Genomic DNA, 25484 nt, shown 5'->3' on the forward strand with positions numbered 1-25484 from the left:
CACGTCGCGTTCCACGCTCGCATCCACAACCACGTGGGTTTGTTGGCCGCGTGCGACGTCAACCGGCGGTGATCGGCCGATTTCACCGTGTCGGCCACCAACGCGCCCGTCACCTTGCTCACCCAGTACAGTGTCGCGAACCACACGGCCACCGAGGTGCTTTTTCGCGTCTCGGCCGCAGCCGCACCCGCAGCCACCATTGTTGTAAGACGCTTGTTTTTCCGTCAAGCACCCGCGGTTAGGTCGCAAACAATCGCAATCGTCCAACTGGACGGTGTATTAAAACAAGGTTGAACTATAAAATGCTGAAAATAATCATTTAAAAGACAAACAAAACATTAGCAAAATGACAACAAATATTATGATGTTTGGACGTGCCGTAAACGCCCCCAAAATTGGGCGTTCCCGTCAATCGTCCAAGTCGGATTGGACACTTTGTTTGGGGTGTCAAGTTGTGTACTTAGCATCTTTAGCAATTTGTCCAATGAAATTAAGTGCACGTTGTCAGTATTTTCAAGTTTATCTAAATTAGCTGGAAACTCTTAAGGTGGAAATAATTTTAATTTAATCTGTGGACAGTACACATCTGTTGTGTACCGTTCAAACCAGTGTACGGTTATTATTAAACCAAGCCCAGTAAGAAAGTATTGCACTCAAGTGAGTAGTAGTAAAAAAATTGAGTTTAAAAATTAATTTTCAGCGTAAAGGTAGATACGATTAGGGTTGACCGTATGTCTATGAAAATCTATTGCCATCTAGTTATCCATAATATAATATATATATATATATATATATATATGGTAATTTTACAATATAATGAAAATGTCTATCCCTTGTTGAGGAAAGGGTTTATGATATTTTTTGGGTTTGTTAATTTTTATCAGTAGTACAGTTTTTAAAAAATATCCCATTCAAATTTGGAACTAATTCGTTGTAGAGGTTGGTTTTATTGATTTTGAAGTGGAAGTATTGAATTTTTTACATATTTGATCTAATAATGTACCTTGAAGCAAAAAAACTATATTTTGTATACATTTACATTATATCTACATGCTATTTACATAATTTTAATACAATATTTAAGTAAAAAAAAAAATTAATAATAAAATAAAAGTAATAATAATAATTGTAGTTTATTATTATTGTATTATCAATTATTAGAATTATTTTTAAATATTATTATGTTTGAAATAAAAGTAAAATAATGTTGTGATTGACTTTTTATATAATAAAATTATTATATTAGAAATGTGCGAATGTGACTTTATTATTAATTATTCGACTAATTTTTAAAAATATAATTCAAACGGTTTGCAATTATACTTTCAAACTTTATTTCGTATATAAATCTAATATATTATTATCCTACGTTTAGCAAATACATAAAACCAGTGTTACCAACCCCGCGGAGTCCGTTAAAAAAATAATCAATACTCAGTGTGGCCAACATTTTGTAGATTAGATTATACTTTTAGTTATACATGAAGTACACAGTTTTTGCAATCCTATTTGTTTTAGTTTAAACTAGTGAAGTTCAAAACTTTGGTGGTGTTTAAATGCAATAATGTACTATGTTCTACAATATGTATATTTAAAACTTGGCCTTTGTCGAGTAAATGTCAAAAAGTTCATTATATAAAATTCAGTTTAACGCTGTTAATGTCAACTCTTGGTATAGCAATGAAAATATTTATGTAAGTATTTTTTTTATCACAGTACTAATATACAAAATATTGGTAAAGTTTTTGGATGTTGGAAAAACATAAACTCGAATGCATTTTAAAATTTATTTTATTTTTTATTTTAATTAAATACACACATAGAATATTATATATATTCGAGACTCGGGTGGAAAAAGTCAGATAATATATTATAAATAATTTTAATGACAAAATATAACAACAAGACGACATTAAATAAAAATCGTATATCAAAAAAATATATATATTTATTTATTTATAAAAAAAAACGATAACTCGAATTCGGTATATTATTTTATTTGTTGTTTTGACCAGAAACACACCGAAAACGATTGACAAAAAAAAAAACATACATACATTACAATATTATTATTGTTGTGTTGTGTTTAAGTATAAAACTACTTAAGAAACCATCGTCGTTATGTTAATAATAATTATATTATGTACAAAATTGATATAAAAAAAAAAAAATTACACACAATATCCGGCGATGGACGATTTTTTTTAGTAGCAAGTACCTTACTATATACACGAAAAGCGCATGGTGAAAATAAAATGGCGTCACACGGATTCCGCCGCCATTTTGAGTGCTGTCGTGGATAAAACGGTGTAACATACCGTTTATTCCATGATAAAAATCTGATAACACCGTGTTATCTTTAATCAGCGTTTAAAAAAAAAAATTGATAACAACAATATGAAGTCGGAAACCGTCGTCGAAAATCGCTAAATAATCGTTAGACGCGGTAAGTAAAAATAAGAAAACTGATTCAAAACGGCGGGTCACTTTTATTATAATATGAAAAATATGCATTATGCGCCTCCCGTGTACAATACAGTTCAGTGGGTCTTTAGACACACCGCTTCTCTGCTGCTGCCTTAATGCCTGTCCTTGGTGCTGTCCGACTCGTCCACCAGACTCTCCAGGTCCACGTAGCTGCCCTCGAATTCGGGATTTTCCAGGAGAGCGCCGAGTTCCTGTTTGAGCTCGGCGAACGTGGGTCTCTTCGACGGGTCGGCAGCCCAACACTTGGCGATCACCCTGAACAATTCTGACCGGCAGTGCGCCGGCTTGTCCAGTCTGTAACCGTCGCGCACTCGCCTCATCACTTCCCTGGCGCCCATCGTGCAGTACGGGGTCGAACCTGAGTGGAAAAACGCAACAAAAAAAATCCACTTAAAAATTGACTACCACACCAAGCAGCAGCAGCAGCAACAACAATCAACACCGAGGTGCGACCGAGTCTATCCCGTCTAGATGGAAAATTAGGCTACACGTGTAGATTTGGATGAAATAGGTAAATAGTTAGGTTAGGTCACACATTGGGTTCAGTGATAACAGTTATAAACATACCATGACAAGGTTCCCACAAAGATGATGGCCGTGACTCGATGGTAATTTAAAGTGGCTCTGAGATTTTGTTGATTATTTATATATCTGTGGCCGATAGTGATAAGAGACAGCTGATTACGGACGCTGATAAGCTGATTACAGCCGATAAAGGATTAATGATAAGACATAGCCGATAACGGTTCAGTGACAAATTAAGGGAAGAGTAGGCAATTGTAGATAGAGGAAAAATGATCCTTCTCGTAAGTACTGCAAGACAAATTCGAGATACGCAGTGTTCTTGTTGCAAGGGAAATAATAAGTCGGTGCTTTTATTCGACTAATTTTCATACCATATATAGTTTTTATCCTTACCCAGAGTGACGATTTCCCACATGAGCACTCCGAAGCTCCACACGTCAGTCTTGTATGTGAATATGCTGTAATGCAACGATTCCGGCGCCATCCACCGTATGGGTAAAGCGCCCTGTTAACAAAAAGAAAACACACAAATTATTATAAAAAAAGCAAACCGGCACACAGTGTGCAACAATAACAGTGGACACTCACCTTCGTGTGCCTCTGCTCGTAGATCTGATTGGTATCGCGGACGTTACGGGACATACCGAAATCGGCAATCTTGCACAGCTTGTTGTGATCCACCAGGATGTTCCTGGCCGCCAAATCCCTGTGCACGATCTGTGAAGGGGAAACACGATTAGTACTTGGGGGACGGCGGATACACCCCGGGTCGGTGTGACTTACTTTCTTGGATCCCAAGAAGTCCATTCCCCTGGCCACGCAGTAAGCGAACATTGTCAGGTCCCTGGACGTGAGCGACGCGGTGGAATCGCTAAAATTGAAATAGTGCGAACGCGTCCTCCGGTCTCTGAGGAAAGCCAACAGTTTGCCGTACATGACGTACTCCATGATCAGCAAATACGGTTCTGAAACAAACGCGGGACAATTGAAACGTGCATTCCTACGGGACCACATAATATCCTGTAAACGCCGTCCGTACCTTTCTCCGTGCAGCATCCGAGCAGCGTGACCACGTTGGGATGAGATCCCAGGTGTTGCATGATGCTCAGCTCGCCGATCAGGTCTTCGCGTTCCCTGGTGGCCGCGTTCTCTTTGACCATTTTCACGGCCACCAGCCGCGTGAGACCTTCGTGACCGCTGATGTCGTCGGCTTCGGCTTTCCACACCTGACCGAAGTTGCCTTGGCCCAGGATCGTCTGCAGCCTGAGCTTTTCCCGAGGGAATTCCCACCGGCTGTTGCTGCTGGGCATCGTCGGCGCGACACCGCACGTTTTCTCGGCGTCCCAGACGATGTGCTGCGGGACCCTGGGAAGTTTGGTGGTGATCGGCGACGAGGTCATGGTGTTGAAGTCCAGAGGGCTGCGGTTGTACTCGGACGAGTACTCCGAGCTGTCGAACACCTTTTTCTTCTTCCTGCGGATGGCCAATTTGAACGCGAACCCTATGACCAACACCAACGGGACGATGGCCAAAAACGTCAGCAGATACGTGGACGTGGCCAGCCCCTCGGGATAGATCACTCCGACGTCGTGCTCGGCCGCGGTGCCCCTGGTGAGATTCTTCGACGGTCTCTTCTGTCTGGCTTCGACCGCCGCCGCCGGATTCCTAGTGCTCGGGTCGTCGGCAGGACTCGACTCGGACGTGCCGTTGATCAAATATATGTAATCTTGCAGGTCGGTAGGAGGCGGCGAAGAAGGGTTGTCGGTCGACAGTCCGCCGGTAGTGGCTGGCAACTCTTCGGTTTGTTGTTCGGCCTCCGAGTACTGCTGCTGCAGGGGAGCGTACGACGACGACGACGATGAGTTGGTCGAAGATTCCACTTGACCGGCACCGGTAGCCCGGGGCAAGGCCGTGGTGGTCGCGTTCAACCGCCTCTGGTTGACTTTGGTTATCTCCAGGTATTCGGGCAACGATATGTTCCTGTAGCGATTCCTCAGGTACTTTGGCGGTTCGGCACTGGTGGACGCGGTCGACAAGTCGTCGCCGGTGTCGTTCTTCCGGTCGGTTCCCTTCACCGAGACCGAAGTGACCACCGTCGACAGTATCCGGGTGGTCCTGGCGTCCGGCTCTGGCAAACATCTTGCGTCCCTCTGCGACCGTGACTTGTTGTTCCTCCTGGTGTACCTGTGGTACACGCATTCGGCCGTCTGGTTTTCGGGTCGCCTCGGGGAAGTGCTGTTGTGATTGCGGGATTGAGTCTGCTGCTGCGAACCCCTGGTCCTGGTGGACGCCGCCGACGGGGCTTCGCTCCTGGACGAGGACCGGTCCTCTTCGGTGGTGGTGGTGGTGGAGACTATCACGGGCGATTTCACCGAGGTCCTGGTCTCCAGGTCCACGGCGTTTACTCCGGCCGTCGACGGAGTGTTCCTGATTTTTTTACCGAAATCGAAATACGGGTCCTCCTGCAACACTACCGCCGTCCTGGCCGTAGTACTGGAAGCCGGCACCAGCCGTCTCCTGGTCTTGATCCGGTCCGGCCGTTTGGTGGTGACGTTTTGGATTTCCGAAGCTTGACCCTCGGGTTCGTCCCACATGCGCTTGTATTTGGTCTTTTTCTTAGCCGCCGCCGGCCTACTACCGGCGGGCTCGGCACTGTCCGCCGACACATCCGGAGGCGTGGGCCCGGGCTGATGGTTCCACGGTAACCCGGTGGTCCGCCTGTGAGTCAACCGGGCCGCGGTTCTCTGTCGGCGGTGCTCTGTCGCGGGTCGCACCTCGCCGGAAGGCAATACGACCATCCAATCGTCATCTGCAATCACACACAAATAATGATAACGATTAGTTAAGTCCGTCCAAGACTGCGGAGCAAAATACAACACTACAGAGTTGACTAAAAAAAGAAATACAACACCAGTAAGGCGTTTTGGCCTTATTACAACCTGTTATCACTACCACCACCGCAGGTTATCACTGATAAGCCTCATTTTCACTGATAACACTCCCTTATCAGTGATATCATTGATTTATCACTGATAAGCTTCTCTTATCACCACCGCCGCCGCAGGTTATCACTGATAAGAGAGTGTTATCAGTGATAATGGGGCTTATCAGTGATAGCTTGCGGTGGTGGTGAAAACAGGTGGTAAAAACTGCCAAAACGCCCTACTATAACACCATACAAGTAGAATCTAAACAATATCACGGCCATAGACGGCGTCGTCGAGTTCTTGGGAGTTGTTAACGACAAATATCCGTCACTAATTTAGCCCGAACAGGTCTTAGATCACTGATCCTCGATCGCTGACACGGGCGGCCATTGTTTCGGTGGCGTGAACGAGCCCGAGTTTATAGTAATAGTAATAGTAGTTATTACACTTGAATGTCAACACCTAACCAACACTTATAATAACTAGAAACGCTTAACCCAGATCCGGGTATTTCTATTGAAAATTGATAAAATCAATACAAACCACTATCAGAATTGTGGGAAAGTACAAACTTATCTTAAAAAACAATATACATAACTATATACCTAATCGCAATAAAGATTGGCTTTAGTTTATAGAAGAAAACGTCATTGGCGTTTATGGATTGTTTAATACGTTTTAATTGTCTAATATCGTGTAACTAAAGTATAGTGCAGTTCTTTCCAATTCGTACTCGATACAACTCCCAAAGCACTGTTAAATAGTTTCCAAGAGTTTATGTTAATAGAATTGCTTAGAAACATTAATCAGGATATCCAGTTAGGTTGGGCAACCTAGATGCAATTGTATATATTCATATAAAACACTGATGATGGGAGTTTTTTTACTTTGCCCAGCTGCTGATTAAGGTTGAAACGCGAAATCAATCGGATAATTATTGCAGTATATTATTATCGTTTAAAATGATTACAGAGCCGGTTTGGAAGGTCGACGGTCGTGTGATCCGGTTAATTGACGTTTGAATGTAATATCAAAAAAATAATATGATTATACAGCCGAAATGATTAACCCGATTTAATTAAAAACGTGCATCCATCGGTGTCGGGTCGTCGAAAACTGTATTAGTCGGTCAACCCACCTTGTACCGGCGGTGACGACTAAGCCCAGGAGGCGACAGTGACCGGTTTTCGCGCTGAACACTTTCTCCGGTTTTGTTGTGCCCACAATACCTCCTATACGTCTCATACAGCCGGTATATCCGATATGTTGTCCACGAGGAAAGTATGAGAACAACCACCTGACGCCCACCGGTAGTGTTTTTACCACGAAAATCCTACCAGGTCAAAATTTGAATACACGCATGCACCGACCGATGAATAATGCACCAAACCGGATTTTTCCAGCGTTGGTCTTTGGGATAGGACCGGACACCTAAGCCCCGTTTTACTTTCAAATTGATATCAAACGTCAACAGGTGGGACGCAAAGTCCGGTGATTCAGTAAATAGGCATTTGCGCGATGACCAATTTGCCGTGAAACCGACGCGAAACTCGATAATTAGAGTAGGTTTAGATTCGGATGAATTAATGGTAAATTAGGTTAGATTTTGTGGTATTTATGTGTGTGTAAAATAATATACATAATATCTGTGATTCTGTGCTATCGACTTGACTCAGCATTGTTATAAGCATTAAGCAGTGATAACAGCTACATATAAACATGTGATAAGGTTCTAATTCCCACAAAGATGCCGTCTAGTTTACTGTTCATATCTGTGGCTGATCGTGATAATAAACAGCTGATAAGCTCATATAGCCGATAAAGGATTAGTGATAAGAGATAGCTGATAACGGTTCCTGATAAGGGAAGTGTAGGCTTTTTATAAGTACCACCATAAGACATATTAGTGATTCCAATGTTCTTTTTGGCATGGGAAAAATTAAGTCGGTTTTTTTTATTCGAATAATTTTCATACATATTGTTTGAATAAGTGTTTTTTTTTAAGTAATTATTCTTTAAAAGATTATTAGATTTGGATTTGGATTTGGATGAAATAGGTAAGGTTAAATTTAGATATTATATGGTAGGCGCTATGTTTGTATTATAATAATATAAAGCTATATTATGCGAACATATAGCTTTTAAACTTAATCGTCGTCGGTCATCTATGGATTTTTTTCAATTATTGTAAATTGTAATTATCGTTGTAATAATTATTGTAAATTGTCCGTGTTACATGAAACGTTACAATGTTTATACAATAAAATATAATAATTGGCAATATTCCAAGTCGACTTCCTTACTGACTCTTATTGATGGGGTTTTTTTTTAATCAATTTAAAGACTACCGGCATCGTGCACCGGATAATCGTTTCGACCGGCCGCGTAATACCGCAACAAGAAGGCGGTGGAGATCAGATATATAATATAATAGGTATACTCGCTGCTAATAAGAATAATAGTAATAATAATAGACTTGTATACAGGTATACACTTGCATTCTGTTGTGCGGATGTGAATTATTGACGAGGTCGTGTATACTATTATACTTAGGCGCATTAACGATTTCACACGGTAGTTTTTGTGTATGCAACCACCAGGCTACTCTACTTAATGACAGCATTTCCAATTCTATATTGGTGTTTTTTTTTTTTTTTAATTTTAAATGGCTGTTTAAAACTCCTATTGCCGGATATCTGCCCAATCGCGATCAGATAATATTATACCACTACCTAGGTACAGGTGGTAACAAGTGGTAATAACCACAGCCAGTCTGCCCTTTAATGTATCTATCATCTACTGTCTATCCAAATAAACAAAAATTACCAATAACAAAAAAAACAACCGTTATAACACAAACGGTTCTTGTGCCTACCTTTTTTTTTTTACAAGAAGAGAGCAAAAATAATATTTTAATATTCCTTTTCGCAGCCAGGATTTATTAGCTGTTATTTTAAATTACAGTTGTTGTTTAAATAATTTAGACTCAGGAAAAAAAAACAAATACAAATAAATTGAGTTTAGTCGGGAAATATTTCTCAAGCAAACCCAATATGAACGACAGTTTTATATTATTACAGTGTTAGCTTACAAAAACGATATACTTACAAGCAAAATTTCGAAATCTAACAACGGCCTGTTTCAAAGTATTCAAAGGACACAATATAAATATAATATGATCAAAATATGTTTATTAAAAAATGATTATAATATAATACAATATTAAACTGGCGACAAAAAAAAAAACGTTTAATCTAACAGTTTTGAAATTGACTTTTTCTTTTTAGTCTTAGCAAAAAAAAACACGCTTAATTAATTGCATTTAAAAATAATACATCTTTTCTGAAGAAATTGCAATACATTTTATTGTCAAATTATCCGCCGATAAGCTTTTCTAAAACTAATTTAGTGGATTTTTTTTTTTTAATTAAAATTAAACTGATATCGTTTGATGCTAAAATTGTTTGTAATTTCAAAACTTTTTTTTTAAAAAAATTATATTATATTAAACTTTGTGCCTATGTTTTAATAATTCAAGTACGCAATAATGATATGTATTGTAATCAACAACGAACAAGGTTTACATTACGCGCGTTTTCGGTTATAATTCTGTTGTTTTTTTTTTTTATTTAATTTTTTTTACATGTATATATTGTAGGAAATGCGGTTACCATAATACCGGTGACTATATTGTATTATACATGAACAATACACACACAGATAGGTGTAACAGCTACTATAAAAAAAAAAGTGGGAACAATTTTTTTAAAAAATGTCACCGACCACAAGCAATAACGACTAACCTAACCCATTACTATACTTACAATGTACACATAATATATGTAAGTACAATATTGTAAATTGTTATCGAGAACCGCATAATACACTATTCTATACGGCCTCTATTGTGTGTTATATTATTTGTATAAATAATTATGATGGATCATAACATACTATAGGTAACTGTACATATTATTATTATTTTTATTATTATATACCTACAGGTAAGTCTTGTGTACACATGCACATTGCACACATTGGTTTTTTATAAGATTTCAATTTTTCGCATAATTTTCGGATCACGTTAATCCGTTCTTTTGTAGTATATATGTATTATTATTATTATATATTATAAAATCAACGGTAACACCTATATATTTCAATGGACAGGAACCACAAGTATTATATATATATCAGAGTACATGATATTATTATGATTGTATTACTACATTATAATACTATACAGTTAAGTACTCGCCTTGGTGTGAGTATATGATTTCAGCGCCATCATTATCTAAATTTAATAATATTATTATTACTATTATAAGTACATGTACATACCCGGCAACTATTTGTATAGACACCACCGTGTGTTAAGCATGAATAAATTCAATGGTGGCAACACATCACAATAATAATATTATGGCCATAGAAATAACATAAAAGTATATGGCCCAATATGACTACTAAAAAAAATTGGGTATAATATAAAAAGTGGGTACTTTTTTTTTAAATTTCAGCAAAGTAAACACATACATTAGGAGGTATATCAGCAAATACGTGTATTAGGTTTATTAGCATAATTAGCAGTAAATCATTTGATTATTTGATTTAATATTTATTGAACCTACCCAAATATATCCTTTAACAAAGTGACGCGTTTTAGTCTTTTTGGAGTTATTTTCATCCGACATTAATAAGGATTATATTATACAGGATATTATTAGACAAATATTATACACTATTAAAGTGTTTTGGTTTAATCCAAGGTAACATAATATAGTATATACACGGTTGTACATAATTGTGTATTGTTCAAGTAATATATCACCCCCCCCCCCCCGCCCACAGCATTTTTTGTATTAAAAAAAACCTATTGGGAAGTTGTTTAAAATATGAATTTTGTAATCGAAGAAATATTACACTTTTAACGCGGAAGTTTTTTGGACGAAATTTCACAAAAATAAACTTACCCTTTTTTTGGTATTATGTTAACCTTTATTGTTAAATTTTAACAAAAAAAAAATGTGTAAACACGTTTTTATGAACTGTAAACTTAGAAGAAATCTGTAACCCCGTTGACTCAACTAGAAGAGAGGGGAAGGGGGGGAAGTTCAGACCTTTTAAAAACTTATACCAAAAAAAAAAAAATGATTAACCGTACTCGGGCGTTCAAGTCACCGTAACGGTGCAATAGACAAACAACCGCCAACATTCTTAATGGCGGATCCGACGTGGTCGTTAAGACGGGTAAAAAGAAAAAAAATACAAATTTTGATTTCTCAAACCTAACCGTACTTAGGGGGTGACCTGTCATTAACCCGTTCGACAGCTGCCGACCACGACGATTGTGCAATATCGAATAATATGTACCTATTATTATTCCAGTTGGTCGTTTTTTTTTTTTTTGTCAATTTGTCTGGTAAATTTGCGTGTCAGCAACAGGTGTGTGTGTGATTACTTACACTTAAGTACTCATAATATTATGTAGAGCACAAAATCCGCGGCGACCTTGTTTCACGAATAATTTAATTCAATCAACGCGGCTAACATGAATAATAGGTAATAGCAATATAATAGGTAGGTATGTATTATCGTTTCTCAATCTTAAATCGTTCAGGCCCCCCAATTTTCTATACTTGTGCATGTGCGAGCATTAAGTGCACGGGTAGTGGTACTTAAGTCATATTATACACACACAAATACCGTTGTTGTTTTGTCATCGATACGATTAAATTATTGAACGTTGAATAACAAAAAAAAAAAATAATATAATACACATGCCAGCGAGGTAAGTGTACTGCGTATATATAAGTGTGTGTTCGTATAAGTGTACACTAAGGAGTATGATTGTGTAAAAAAAACTCAGAAACTACTAAAAAGTTATCATTCGAGGACACCAAAATAGCGCCATTCGCGGTTCTTGCAACTTAAAAATAATAAAGGTTTCTTTTCAAAACGATACGGTTAGGTTTCATACTCATTTTTTAATTGACCGGCTCCAGTTTAGTCAGTGAAAATCAACCAGAGAGACTAACACGCAGAGCTGCTGCGAGGGATATCAGATTTTGCAAACATCTTAATTAATAGGTCGGTATATTTATGTGATAATTTAGCTGAGAATTTATTAGGGAAAAAAAAGAAGCGAGATCTGATAAAAAATTGATAAAATAAAATATCAATTCGAGTTTCGGTGTAAAAGTAAGCAGCCAGGATGTAACAGTGTTTCTGGTTTTGATCCAGGTCTGTTAAGTTTGGAAGCGTTATGTCAGTTGTTGAATGCTTATAACATCCCACTCGGTATGCTGCATGTTGTGTTCAATTTGAATTTTGAAACGCTGTCAGGTTAGGTTAGGTTTGCAGTTATAACACAATGGAACTCGACAATTTGTCACGGTAAGTAGAGCTGTTGTTATACAACATATGTTGGAAGTATTGATATGCTATTGCCTATTTGTACCATTATAGTTCAGGGCCGCCTCGACCCGAAAATAATATCAGACCGGACCTGACCGTCTCGCCCTTAAGGCACGTTTTTAAGCGCTTAAGTATACACGCCGGAGGCGTATAAATGACATTGCCAATTGTGCAGGTCAATTCTGGGTCGTTAAAATAAATTCTGTTGCATCAACCGTGTGTTCAATTTTATCTGTTGTTAAAAATGTACTTTATCGCGAGTTAAATTACAGGGGGTCATTTACCGCTGTGAAAAAATGTATGTATAGTTAAATTTTGTTATCAGTGTTTCGCGTTAAAGTGGTGATAATGGAAATGTGCGTTATCAGTTTATCGTTGATTGGACCCTGTATGATAACAGTAGATATTAACTCCTACTGTTGATACCGTTTATTCGATAACCAGAACACTGGTAATAACCTGTACAAAAACTTAACCTAACCGTTATTACGGTGGTAAATAATAGATAACCAATAGATAACGACAAGTTTGGTGCAACCAAACTTCCTTTATCAAACTTCCACAATTTACATTTTAATTCTGATATTTTTTTTTCACATTTTTAAGCTTGTATTTAAAGTAAAATTTAAGGTTTCAATAAAAAAACCTACTGGAGAACCTATAGTTAAAGCTGTTTTTCTCTTTTAAACGATATTAACCTTTTTGTTTTTTTTTCTACGATCATTTTGCTTTGATCTATACGCGTTTTTCCCTAAACAAGTTTTTACGGTTGTTCTTGAAGGTTACCCACGTGAAATATTATCAACAGAAAGTTAGTTTTCACTTAAAACGCACCAAGGAAAGCGCTGTTTTGTAAATGTCAAATTTCGTTTTCTTATTGACCATATACGTGGGCTCGAATTACATAATATTGTATTCTGTCCGGTAGTCGTTTTTTAGTGTATGATTTATAATGTAGAAATTCAAAACCGCTTGCCAAGTCCAAGAGCGCACCACCGACGAACAACACAGGTCAGGAGGTGTCAGAGCAATAAAATAATACTAAAAAAAAAAAATCCAGTACAGTGGAAAACGTGGAGGTCAGGTTAGGTTGTCACAGGGACACAGGTGGTCTATATGAACACTGAATCTGTGGATAGCAAGTTAAAGCCAGCACAGTCCATACCACAAGCACAGTAAGAAAGATTATACACAACTTAGTAATACTATTAGCAAGTAGTAGTAGTAATACAAGTAGTAAGTGAGTAAAGTAGTAACCCTAACATATATACTTTAAATAAACACTATAATGAAAATATAGCTCCTGGAAATTGACTACGGTCAAAGTGTAATTTTCCTATTTTTTGGGGGGTTTTCCTTAATACAAAAAAAAAAGCTTCAGTACAGATTTTTCAGTACATGTTATAGTTGCGTTCTAGATCTACTTTCGGTCTAATTTTCAGATCTAAATCCCTAAAACTTTGCTTGAAAATTATGCAAATTTTTTCGAGGATTTTTTTCTCAATTTTTTTTAATTTTTGTCTCGATAAAGTACTTCACAGGTACGATTTCTGATCTATAGAGTTGCTACACGAAGTCAGAAAAATAAAAACACATCATGCAATAATACCTTCTGGTCAGTTAGAGCATAAATCTTCCGTCTTCGGGTGTTGCTCAAAGGTAATAATCGCTACACCTAGAAACAGACACACGGTAGGTGCCCAGCTCAAGATCCGTGTAAGGGGCACACCTTTTGTTGTCGGTCGTGCCCAAGACATAATAACGATGGGATATAAATCTAATATATTTTTTTTATTTAGTTTGCTATATTATTATGATGTGCACAGGCCTACGTCGGATTACCTGTTACGACACGGTGTGGTAGGCCGGTTGTTTGGCTAATCGATTTTGTGTTGCTAGCGATGCAATGCAATTCAGGTGAACGACCATCTCGAGAAAGGTCCCATCGGCGGTTTATACACAGCTCGGAGAAATTTAATTATTTTTGTTTTATATTTTCAAAAAAAAAAAAAAAAATGAAATCGCGAATCATACCTAATGGTAGCCGTCCAAGTTCGAATGAGAACCGAGAATAAGCTCCTTGGAAAATGTCCATTAGAAAAAAAGTACTAAAATCAAACCATGCGTTTGAAAGAGTCAAATTACACCATAGGGGAAGATCATTAAAAAAATGTATAGCACAGAAGGGTTGCCAACAGATTTTTCATTTTTTTTAAATCCTAACATATGAGTTGTATTTCTATTATGCTTGTATTTTCTTGTAAATATTTCCTTGTAACTATTTACCTATTGGCCTGAAATTTTAGACAAAAATTTGCACCCTTAACAGATATTTCTTGAAACAGCCTGCGTTTTTAAACCCCTGACCAGTTAGGTTAGGTTGAAGGGAAGCAAAGTGTTCAACAATTCCCCCTCTAGCCATTTGCCATACCAAGATAAAAATAAAAAAGGTTAGGTTAGGTTAGGTTTAGGTTAGGTTAGGTTAGGTTAGGTAAGGTTAGGTTAGGTTAGGTTGGGTTAGTCTTAACTGCAGAATAGTAAACTTGATGATATTATATGTATCTGTATCCCTCTCGCATTTGTTTTTGTCCCACCACCATGGAAGCCGTACCTTTTGCTATGATGGCTATCACTTCAAGTGTCTTGACCGACCATTATTAAGAAGTTCTTTTGTACAGACACTTTATTGAACAACTCTATCTACCTCTGATCGCTAACGCACAATGCAAAATCATACAATATATATATATATCTGCTACATAATGATATTTAAATTTTGTTCTGGGTACAATATCCTTTTAACGCCAGCGTCGTCGGCCAATCGTTTTTTTCTCAACTAATTAACGCCTTTATTAGCATAAAACCGGTATAAGTAGCCAAGTACTCCAACGGCTACATAACATCATTTTGTACACAATGCCAATTCGTTCTATTGTTTCCGAGGCGGCTAAACCGGAATCGCAGTGTTGCAATTGTAAATTCCATAATGTAATAAGCGACAAAAACAAAATTACAGACGCCTACAGAAAAAAACAATTAAACAAATATAATCCTATTGACAATACCTATATTTTATTATATTTTTTATATAAATTAAGCGCGCATTATCCAAAGTAATAAACCAACCAAGCCTGTCCGCGGAGTCGACGATAATATTATGTCTGTATAACCTAACCGGAAACACAGATAAAAAAAAAACACAATTGTCTAAGATTAAGAGTGTAGAAAAACTCCATTAACGCTGTGTACCTATCTATCTATCTATCTGTGTATAGGTAATCGACCGGGTCTTGTGCAACAACAAAATGACTCTCATGAAACCGCTGTTGGTTTAGGTTTGTCGACGCGTTTTCACAAATTACATGAACGCATTGACAATAATTTAATTGTTTTAAGACGACGGTAGTGTTCCCTTGGTTTTTTTTTTTTTTGAGTTTTTGTTTGCTTTGCTTTTGTCGAGGGAATATCCAGGGAAAAAACAACGTTTGTTTGTTTCCCATCCGCATTTATAATAAATAATAATATATAATATTGTACCTATTGATAGTATATAATAATAATATGCAGGTGAGACCACGTCGGTATTGTTACCGGTAACCAGGTCCACAGGAGTGCCAACCTCGTTTCTCGATAATTATTATCATCTATAGAACAAAATTTGAATGCTTACACATACACACGCGAATAACGGGACGATCGCGTTTATCACATAATTGAGAATAATAAAATTAAAAAAAAAAAATTAAACACAACGTTGTTTTATTGTAGAAAACATACGCATCGCCATTATAAGGAAACGCCAATTATAAATAAAACCAGATAGTGCACTGTAAACAAACCGAAAAATGTAAACAAACTTAATAATCTCAAGACAGTGTGACCCGAATATGAAACAAATAATCCTCCTGGTCTGTTCAGTGTGGTCAAAGAAAATATGTTATGGAGCATCTGTTATCACCATCAACCTTCGTTAATCGACTACTCGTTATCAGAAATTCTTATCAGTGTAAATAATGTGTACAATCTTTTAGGCACTATAATTTGGCTCTACTATATTACACTAGCCAATCGAAAATCGTTATTTGAAAACCTATCATTTAATATAGAGTGCACTATCCGGTTTTATTTAATTTGTGAGCAAAAGGCGAACACTACAGCAAGAAGTCGACAGCTATCCACACAGGTTCGCATTAAAACATATTTTCTTTTGACTATGAAAATTCTAACACAGATAGCCGACTGGGCCGAAAACAAAGGAAATTTGTAAAAAGATCATCACAGATTAGATAATTTATTTTATCTGATCTGTGATATTATTATTATAGACATTTTATGCTTGAGTCTGCGGCCACACTGATTTCATTTGAGCTATATGTATGTGTTTTCTAATTGTCTGAGAGTGTAACTTCTTCCAAGACACGAAGATCGGATAAAAAACAGATCGGCCTTATTGTACACTCCCCTTTTTTTTTTTTTACTTTTGCTTTTATAAGTAGGTATTGCCTACTACACACACACTTGGTCGCAGCCAGCAGTAAAGTAAACGTCGTGGATTTCATCATTAAATCGTTATTGCGCTTGTGTGTCGAGAGTTCATCTACGATTACAGGAATTGAATTTCGCGGGGTCAATCGTGTAGAACATGGTCTTAGGGTCACACACAACAGCTCTGCTGAGTGCTATGATGGCAGTGATAAGGAAAAGGAAAAAAAACAGAAATAGGGAGAGTGCCCTCAGCGATTGGCAGCAAACCATCGAATATAAAAAAAAACCGCACCACTATAATTAGCATCAATTTATATAGGTTTTTTTTTTGTTGGTATTTTACACCCGTTGCCTAATATGGTGGTAAAAGTCGTCACATGCACACCACGACGATTCCATTAATAATTATTATGACATCCGCACTACTAATAAGAAAGAAAAAGAGGACGTCGTCAAAACGGTTTACACTAACGTGTGAACGCTTCTTCCGTTCTAAACCGGTTCGGCTGTCATTATATAATATGTATGTACATAACCGTAAGAATATTGTATCGCTTTCGTTTGGGTAAACCGATCATTTTAATGTTATAATTATCGCGTTTGTAAAACGACAGGAACAATAGCTGGCGAAAAAGAGAGGTGCAAGGAGGTTGCAAGAAATCGCAGTGACAATGTGTATTATTGGTAAATCCTGATAACGGACACCTGTTGAAGCTACTCGAAAATTGAATCCTGAACTGAACTCGACCCAATAAACGGTGTGACAACAGCAATATATTATGCTCGAGTACGTATGTAATGTGATGGGAACCCGTGTATATAATATATTATACAGTGGCATCAATATGATTTAGAAAGCGAATGTGTGTGTGTGTGTGCTCCCTTCGTTTTTGTGCAACAGCCGGAGCTTGCATATTATACAGGATGTTTATACCACAATACACAACTGTGATGTAACGCAAAACCGTGACGGTGGGTCGCGGTGTGCGCTATAGCTGTTGTTTCTGCTGCTGTTAAGTATACCTATATATACATAAGGCAGCGAATAATCCGCGCGTGAAGATGTTCACCTCTATCTGTCGGCGACCAAAGACAGTGACGGCGAGACCACCGAAGGCAGCAGCAACAGCAGCAGCAGCTGTATATAAGCCACCGTAGGCGTTCTATATTATACTCTGGTAAACAACAATATTCGATTTTTTTGGTCGTTACGTCACACACCGCGACCGGTTTTCGGTGCAATGATATCATTATAATACGATGTAGGTATACCTGTGTATACACGGTCGTCGACAGCACACTGAAGGCTTCCCCTCCCCCCCAAAAAATGTAAACAACAACAACCAAGACGGTGCCGGTACCGCGGGACTGTACAAACGGTATTAAGACCGAAGGGTCCAGAGGACAGGACAGCTGTTGATGTCTCAAAGTCTGCAAAAGCGTTTTCGAGAATGATCTCATTGAGATTTTATGTAAAGGCAAATTTGAGGGGGGGGGGGCGGGCGAGTGATGAAACGTTAAAGTTGTGATATTATCTGCAGTTTGATTTGAAAAACGTATGCCGGGTTGCACCAAATATTTACACAGCAATAAACTCGTTTAACTTTGGTTAAAATAAATTCTGTTTATCGCTGTGTAAAAATTGTATGTACGGTTAAATTTTGTTATCAATGTTTTGCGTTAAAGTGGTGATAACGAAAATGTGCGTTATCAGTTTATCATTGATTGGACCCTGTATGATAACAGTAGATATTAACTCCTACTGTTGATACCGTTTATTCGATAACCAGTATACTGGTAATAACCTGGATATAAAACAACGTTTTAGCAACACTAGTACACTTAACACATGTTAATTTAACAAAAGATAAATTTTGCAATGCAGAATCAGAGGAGAGGGGTGCGCATCGTAGACAGAGTACACACAGTTTATATGATTTTAATAGTTTCTAAAGGCACACGCGGCGTGCTGTCTTATTGTCTCTATACCGCTTTAGTGTCACTCCATTTGAGAGCACATCAATTATACACGGTTGGCAAGTCCGGTTTGGCATTATACATATTATTGTACTTGTTATTTTAACGGATATTGCGAATCAGCCATATTTCCCTTTTTTCCCCCTCATATGGCCGGCTCACAGTGTCTTGACTTTGGTAGCTGTTATTACAATCTAGTTTGCCGTCTATTGTTGTCAGGCAAACAGCACAGGTATGTCGACCGAATCACTGTGGTGGAGGTCATGTTATTATAGCAGCAGCAGCAGCAGCACAGAACTATAAGAATCTCATCAACTCCTACAAAGGCGAAAGACAATAAAGATATTTGGCCGGCCATACAAAACACAATATTATACCAAAGTTATGTTATATTACGACAAGACACCGGGTTACGCGATCAGACTGCAGGACACATTATAAGATAGGTGTACATTGATCGTATACCCGTATATGTAGGTATACCATATTATGAGTGGTACGTATATAGTCATGTGTTGTCATGTCTAATATTATTATAATCAAATGCCAACGGCCACCGTTCGAGTGAGAGGAAAATATTGCAAGATTATAGTTGTATGTAATTAATGGAACAGAAATAAATAGAAATTAAAGAGAAACATTTTGTTGGATGTGACAAAAGGACAACCGACTCAAGTGCCATTACTAGAAGAACCCATTGAGAAGTATACATATAAAATGTAAAAAAAAAAGGGCTAACTGCAGCCGTGGTAAGGTGGGCATGGCAAAATGGTAGGCAGATACTTTGACGCGTTAAAAAAAAACCCCATAAAACTAGATAATATAAAAATATTGTACTTGTTCGAGCAGAGAAATAATATTACATCACCGCTCGTTCGTTAGTGTTTAAGAACCGCAACGGTTGAGAAGATTTAACAGTGTTATGTATTAAACTGCATGTATATTTTAAAAGTCTAACCCAGTATAATCCTGGTACATGAAATATGATTGAAAATTACATAATTATTTTTCGAGAAAGGTCTCGCAGAATTCGAGTAGTACTAAATAATATGTTTTTAATAATATATGCAAGACCTTCGGTTGTCGTTTGAGTATTATAAATTGCATATCGCACATAAGATGATTATATCGGTTTACATTTTTTTTTTTTAAATAATAATTGACCTAATTCTAACAACACAATATTCTGCTAACAAGTAGACCGTAGACTTATCGGACCGGATAAACCGCAAAAGACGATGATCCTGGACACCACAAACCGTGTTGGGCATTATTATTATTATTATTATTATGTACTTTTATATATCATACACATAGTACCATCGTCTCTTGGTTCGATGACTGTAAATAATTATAATACACACACAGAGCCGTTGTTTTGTTTGTTTGGGCACATTTGCATACAATAATAATATAATACTTGATCTTTTACACAACTGCCTGCGATAATAAGAAACATTATATACCATATAATAATATTATACATTTGGAGACCGCGAATTTATTAAGATATTAAAAAAAAAAACATGGGATACATTTAAAACCAAAACGATCTCGTCAAAAACAGACTCTCTACGATCATTGATCTATGATGTCTACATCGTCGACGGGTAAACGTTCTTCATAACTCAATGATTGATACCTATTATATGAGTAGTCGGATTTACCCCAAGGATATTTTATGGCGAAAACGCATGCTAATGAGAACACATGCCATAGTCTCCATATTACTTAACGTTTTCAAAAACAACCTATCAAACCTCGACAGTTCATCAAAATAATCATTTTTATATTGTACAATATTAGGCTGGATTATTTTGCTTTGATTGTATATGATAATATTATTTTTTATTATAGGCATATTATCTATCCTTCCAAATATGGCGCAAGAACACAAAGCAGTTAAAAGTGAATACTTGCTTCTAAAGATAATACTTGTCGAACAATGTAAATTCAACATTATCATGCACTGTAAGTGCACACGAAGGTATTTAAGGTTTATAAGGACTGTTTTGGGAAAATAAACGATAATAGTCTCCAACTGTTAGACATGATGATCATGATGATGTCTTTAACTATTATACCTTTTTCCCCCACCTTCTTTCACCAGGATACAGTTGAGCAGTTGGTCGGAATTAAAAAAGTCGTTTTACAGTTTATGAAACTAAATTAAAAAATGTAAAAAAAAAACCATCTGGTCGTTTAGTTTTTATGCAATAGGAGAGGTACAGACCAGTCGTACATGTGAATAATTATTGACAAATCTTTGTAAAACGACATCTTTTTTTGCAATGTATAAATCTTACAAAGCATCACTTGCAGCCGATGTTTAAATATTTTTTTTATTTCCGACACTTTTGCAGACTGCCAGGTTTTGTTTTTTTTTTACCATTAACGCATTCGGATAAAAAATGGTTTTAAACGTAAAAAAATGAATATCATATTATTATTATTATATTTTGTCGCTTTCAATATTTTTCCACAGCCGTCAAACGAGGCCGAAGAAATCGGATTTTTGCCGCTCCACTTGCGGTGCAACCGGTGTATAAAAAAAATGATAATTAAACGTGCACATTTTTTTTTATTATTATTATATTGCACCGGTCAAGATATAGCGCTTAAAAAAATTAAATTATCATCGACAGGTAGGACTGATATAGGTTGCAGATAATTGTTGTTTCGGTATGGCCGACCGTGTGTAGAGCGTTGCAATGGAATTAATTCACAATATAACATGTTAATGGCCTACTAAGAAGATCAACGCCTCAGTACAGTTTAACACTGTAATATTTGTCAGAAGCTATTGTAAACCACAGTGTAGCTCTGTTTTACATATTTTTGCTTGGTACACTTTCTAGGTTGGATTTGGAGAATTGTTTAAAATATATATCTTTTACAATATTAAGCGATTCATTCAAAGAAGTATGAAAAATCACCTGTTCACAACAAGCTCTTAAAGTTATCCACATACTTACCAGATTTTTTCAAAATCAAGTGAAAACAGTATTGTTCAGAGATAGAGCCATCATGTACGATGGCGAAAGAACAGTCATTGTGTACATATACAAAAGTACTGAACTCAGAAAAAAACCCATTTAGGATGTGGACAAGGTGTACAGTGTAGACGGTGTGACATTACAGATCTCTGCGAGCACTTAAACAACTTAAACGACATCCTTGCAGGTCCAAGGAATCCGCGAGGTAAACCCAAAGTGTTTAGGCCAGTCACGTTGGCGTGTAGTGCGATTAATTTAAATTATTTAACAACAGCTATACAACACACACATGGTGGACGATTTTCGGTGGACCGTCGTCGAAGATGAGCCGGACGAGATAACACATTACCGGTTTGAAAACGAACGCGTTTCAAGGCCAAAACAACGCTGCCATATCGTGTTTTGGATGCTTAGGAACTTGGCCAAAAAATAGTGACTGAACACCACTCGTCGATAATGTAACGCATAATATTATTATTATTATTATGTTTTTTTTTTGTTTCCTTTACTAGAAACGACTCGTTTGGAATTTAAATTAGTAAAAAAAAAAAAAACGCGACCGGCACTTATGTGGCCAATACGATTCGATAGGTCTTTGTCTTGCGTTGTGTGTGTATACTTAGAGGGCGGATACAAGTGGTGTGGAATTATGTGCCGGAGTGCGCCAAGTCGTGTGTCTTGGGCCAACAATGGAACATCCATAATATTATTATTATTATTGTTATTGCCGTCTTGAACCCCGGAGGAGGTCAACAAAACGCACCAGCCAAAGTCTGGAGAGGTAAATGCATTTTTTTGGCCCGAACAATAGGATGGGGGCAGGCAAACTGCGGTTTCGTCGGTTATGTTGTGGGCCCGTTTTATTATGATAATAATATTACTACAAAATTACAGTCCGACGATGATATTACAATAAGGGAAGGGCAGATTTTCAGAGGACAACGAACTCGGTAAAAAAGCATCATCCCCCTTCCCTCTACCCCCCTCAATAATTAGATAACACTGTCTTGGACGGGAAAGAGTGCAAAAGATGAAGAATATTCAAAGATGACGGAATAAAATACACATAGTTTGTCCCACTAAAATTATGGTTGATATTAATTAACATAGTTGCTATGGCTAAAAATTTAGTTGGCCCAACTATTTGTTTAGTTATTCCAACTAGAAAATATGTATCGTGTCCTTTTATATTAGCCATAATTTTAGTTGGACCGACTAAGTATTTTTTTTGACATTTTTTATGTCTTTACTTTGGCACACAACCGGAAAAAGTGGACAGTTTAAAAACCTAACGAAAATTTCTGATGATTTATTTGATAAGAGAGATAGGAGATAAGAGATAAGAGGGATGAGAGATAAGAGAGAAAAGATCATAGCCTACTTTGTTAACTATTGTTTCGGTCCAAATTATTATTGTTACTAATAATTTTCTTTTTCTATATTTTATTGACTTTGTTTCAATGGAAACAACAAATTCGTCCGCTTGACCGTGACCGGCAATCGATCGGAACGTGTAATTTCTCATTTGTTCACAAGTTCAATCGAACGGGTAGCAAAAAAAAAAAATAAAAACCGATTCACCCGATTTCCCCATTGTTTAATTAATTTTTGACCATTAATAATAAAAAACGAATACACCGAAAGAGCCGAGTGAAACGGCCAATGGCCGCTATATGATAACGGTGGAATCTGTGGCACCATTGAGGAGAACGAAGACCGAACGGTTGCGTTTATATTCATACTTTGTTTTATTCCACTATAAGTTTCCATAATAATGATGGAAAAAATAATAATTGTATTTTCACACAATGCCCGCCAAACAACGTACAGCCTGGATTGCTTGATAGTGTTGTCGTCCCCCAAGTGTATAGTAGTGAAACTGTATTTAAGTGAAACATAATGTGTATTATTACTTATTTAAGTACATTGTATAGTGTGTCCAGTCCCGACGCAATGCCGGACGTTGACATCCGAACGGAACGAGAATACCTAATGTTATGTGATACATTATTATCATTGTTATTGTACTTGCAACGACTCGTCCGTCTTAGAGGAGTGCACGAATATTCAATTTACATTCACAACGTACACACTGTTGTGAATCGATTCCTAATCGTTCTGTAACAATATTGGTCGGTTTAGCTTGTAGACCAAGGCCTCAGTAAATATCACTGCCTTGTATCGTTAGAGACTCTAGTGTGTTATTATGCGGTTTTTCTAGCACCTAAAAAATATTTATTATGATATACTTCAACATGATCAGTGGGTACGTTTGACTGGGGAAAAAATATACACATCGTTGCTTATTTGAAAATAATTCGTTGGGTTGGCAACATTTTATGAAAAATCAACAATTTGCTCTGAAATGTTGTCATTAAGTACGCCTCACAAAATACATTAAACTGGTCGCAAAAAAAAACAAAAACATTATGAAGTAAGCGAAAAGGCGAGCTGCAGTGTGACCACAATGACGAAATTATGGTAAATATTTTTAATTTGCATCACTGCTGCAACCAAATAACTTGTCGGTATTAATGTTATCACGTGACATTCGAATTTTTTTATTGATCTGTATTTAGTCGATAAGGATGTCCTCTGCAATATTTTACAACTTAACAAATAAAAAAAGTATTTATTCAAAGTGGTCACATTGTCGCTCGCCTTTGTTGCTGAATACAGGGCATTATATCACAAATTATGTAAAACCATATATTGCATTCTGAAAAAAATCGAAAAATGTAAACAAACTTTCTTAATCTCAGTTCAGTGTGACCAAAAAAATGAAAAAAGTAATTACTTTGTTTTACAGTGTGGTCTAAGAAGTGTTATCGAAAATCTGTAATGTTATCATCGACCATCATTTATCAACTACTTGTTATCAGTAATTCTTATCAGTTTATGTTATTATTATCACAGATTAAATAAAACCAGGGAATGCACTTCATAGTAAAACAATAGATTTCCAAACAATGAATTTTGATTGGTTTGAGGATTTTTGGATCGTTAATCAACCATGGCTAATAGATAATATACCATCTATTAACCTTGTTGGTCGACTGCTTGTTATCAGTAATTCTTATCAGTTTACGTTATTATTGTAAACTGTGTGTACAATCTTTTCGGCACTATAATTTGGCCCTAAAGCGTTAAGTTTAAACCAATTATTTGAAAATCTATTGTTTTATTGTGAAGTGCTGCACTATCTGGTTTTATTTAATCTGCGAGTAGAGGTATAATGGTGTTACAGCTGTGTGTATTTTTGTAATCTGCGGTCTGTTCGTTCAATTAAAGCGTGTGCATGTGGTTACCGGCTGTCACGAGGTATGTATCATGTTATGAGTTATGTGACCCCACGAAACACCCCACGGTTCTCAAAAGCATCCGAGACCTGCCGGAAACTTCACATTCGATTTGCCCGAGGAGACCGGGTCAACAACAATAATTGATTAGCGGATTGTGCGGTGATCTCACACCAGCTATTACGACGCTATCTAATATTAACGCTACATAATAATATTTAATTTTACATTCTAGCACCAGGGGCCGTCGTCGACCATCCCTGCGGTCAAACAGACATGACTTTCTATTTCAAGAGCGTGTGGAGCAAAATATAATTTCTCCGGGGGTCAGTCGCCTTTACACACACACCGTGTGTTGTTGTTGTTGTGAT

At 37.1% G+C, this 25484-nt stretch overlaps 1 protein-coding gene across 1 annotated transcript in view; it reads right to left on the reverse strand.

Moving 5' to 3' along the window:
* Window positions 1-1826: 1826 nt before the first annotated feature.
* Window positions 1827-25484, reverse strand: part of LOC126832856 (fibroblast growth factor receptor 3-like) — a 58780-nt gene continuing 35122 nt past the window's right edge. Inside the window, exons 2-6 of the mRNA XM_050563872.1 lie at window positions 4052-5821; window positions 3796-3977; window positions 3601-3729; window positions 3406-3517; window positions 1827-2845 (exon numbers count right to left, since the gene is read on the reverse strand). Of these exons, the coding sequence (XP_050419829.1) occupies window positions 2580-2845; window positions 3406-3517; window positions 3601-3729; window positions 3796-3977; window positions 4052-5821 (2459 nt within the window). The 3' untranslated portion in view covers window positions 1827-2579. The remainder of the gene's footprint in view (window positions 2846-3405; window positions 3518-3600; window positions 3730-3795; window positions 3978-4051; window positions 5822-25484) is intronic.

Source organism: Adelges cooleyi, unplaced genomic scaffold, assembly GCF_023614345.1.
Source record: "Adelges cooleyi isolate 19-005CV unplaced genomic scaffold, UGA_ACOO_1.1 ACOO_flye_CR_arks_rails_tigmint_CR_PRNA_167, whole genome shotgun sequence".
Classification (NCBI taxonomy): domain Eukaryota; kingdom Metazoa; phylum Arthropoda; class Insecta; order Hemiptera; family Adelgidae; genus Adelges; species Adelges cooleyi.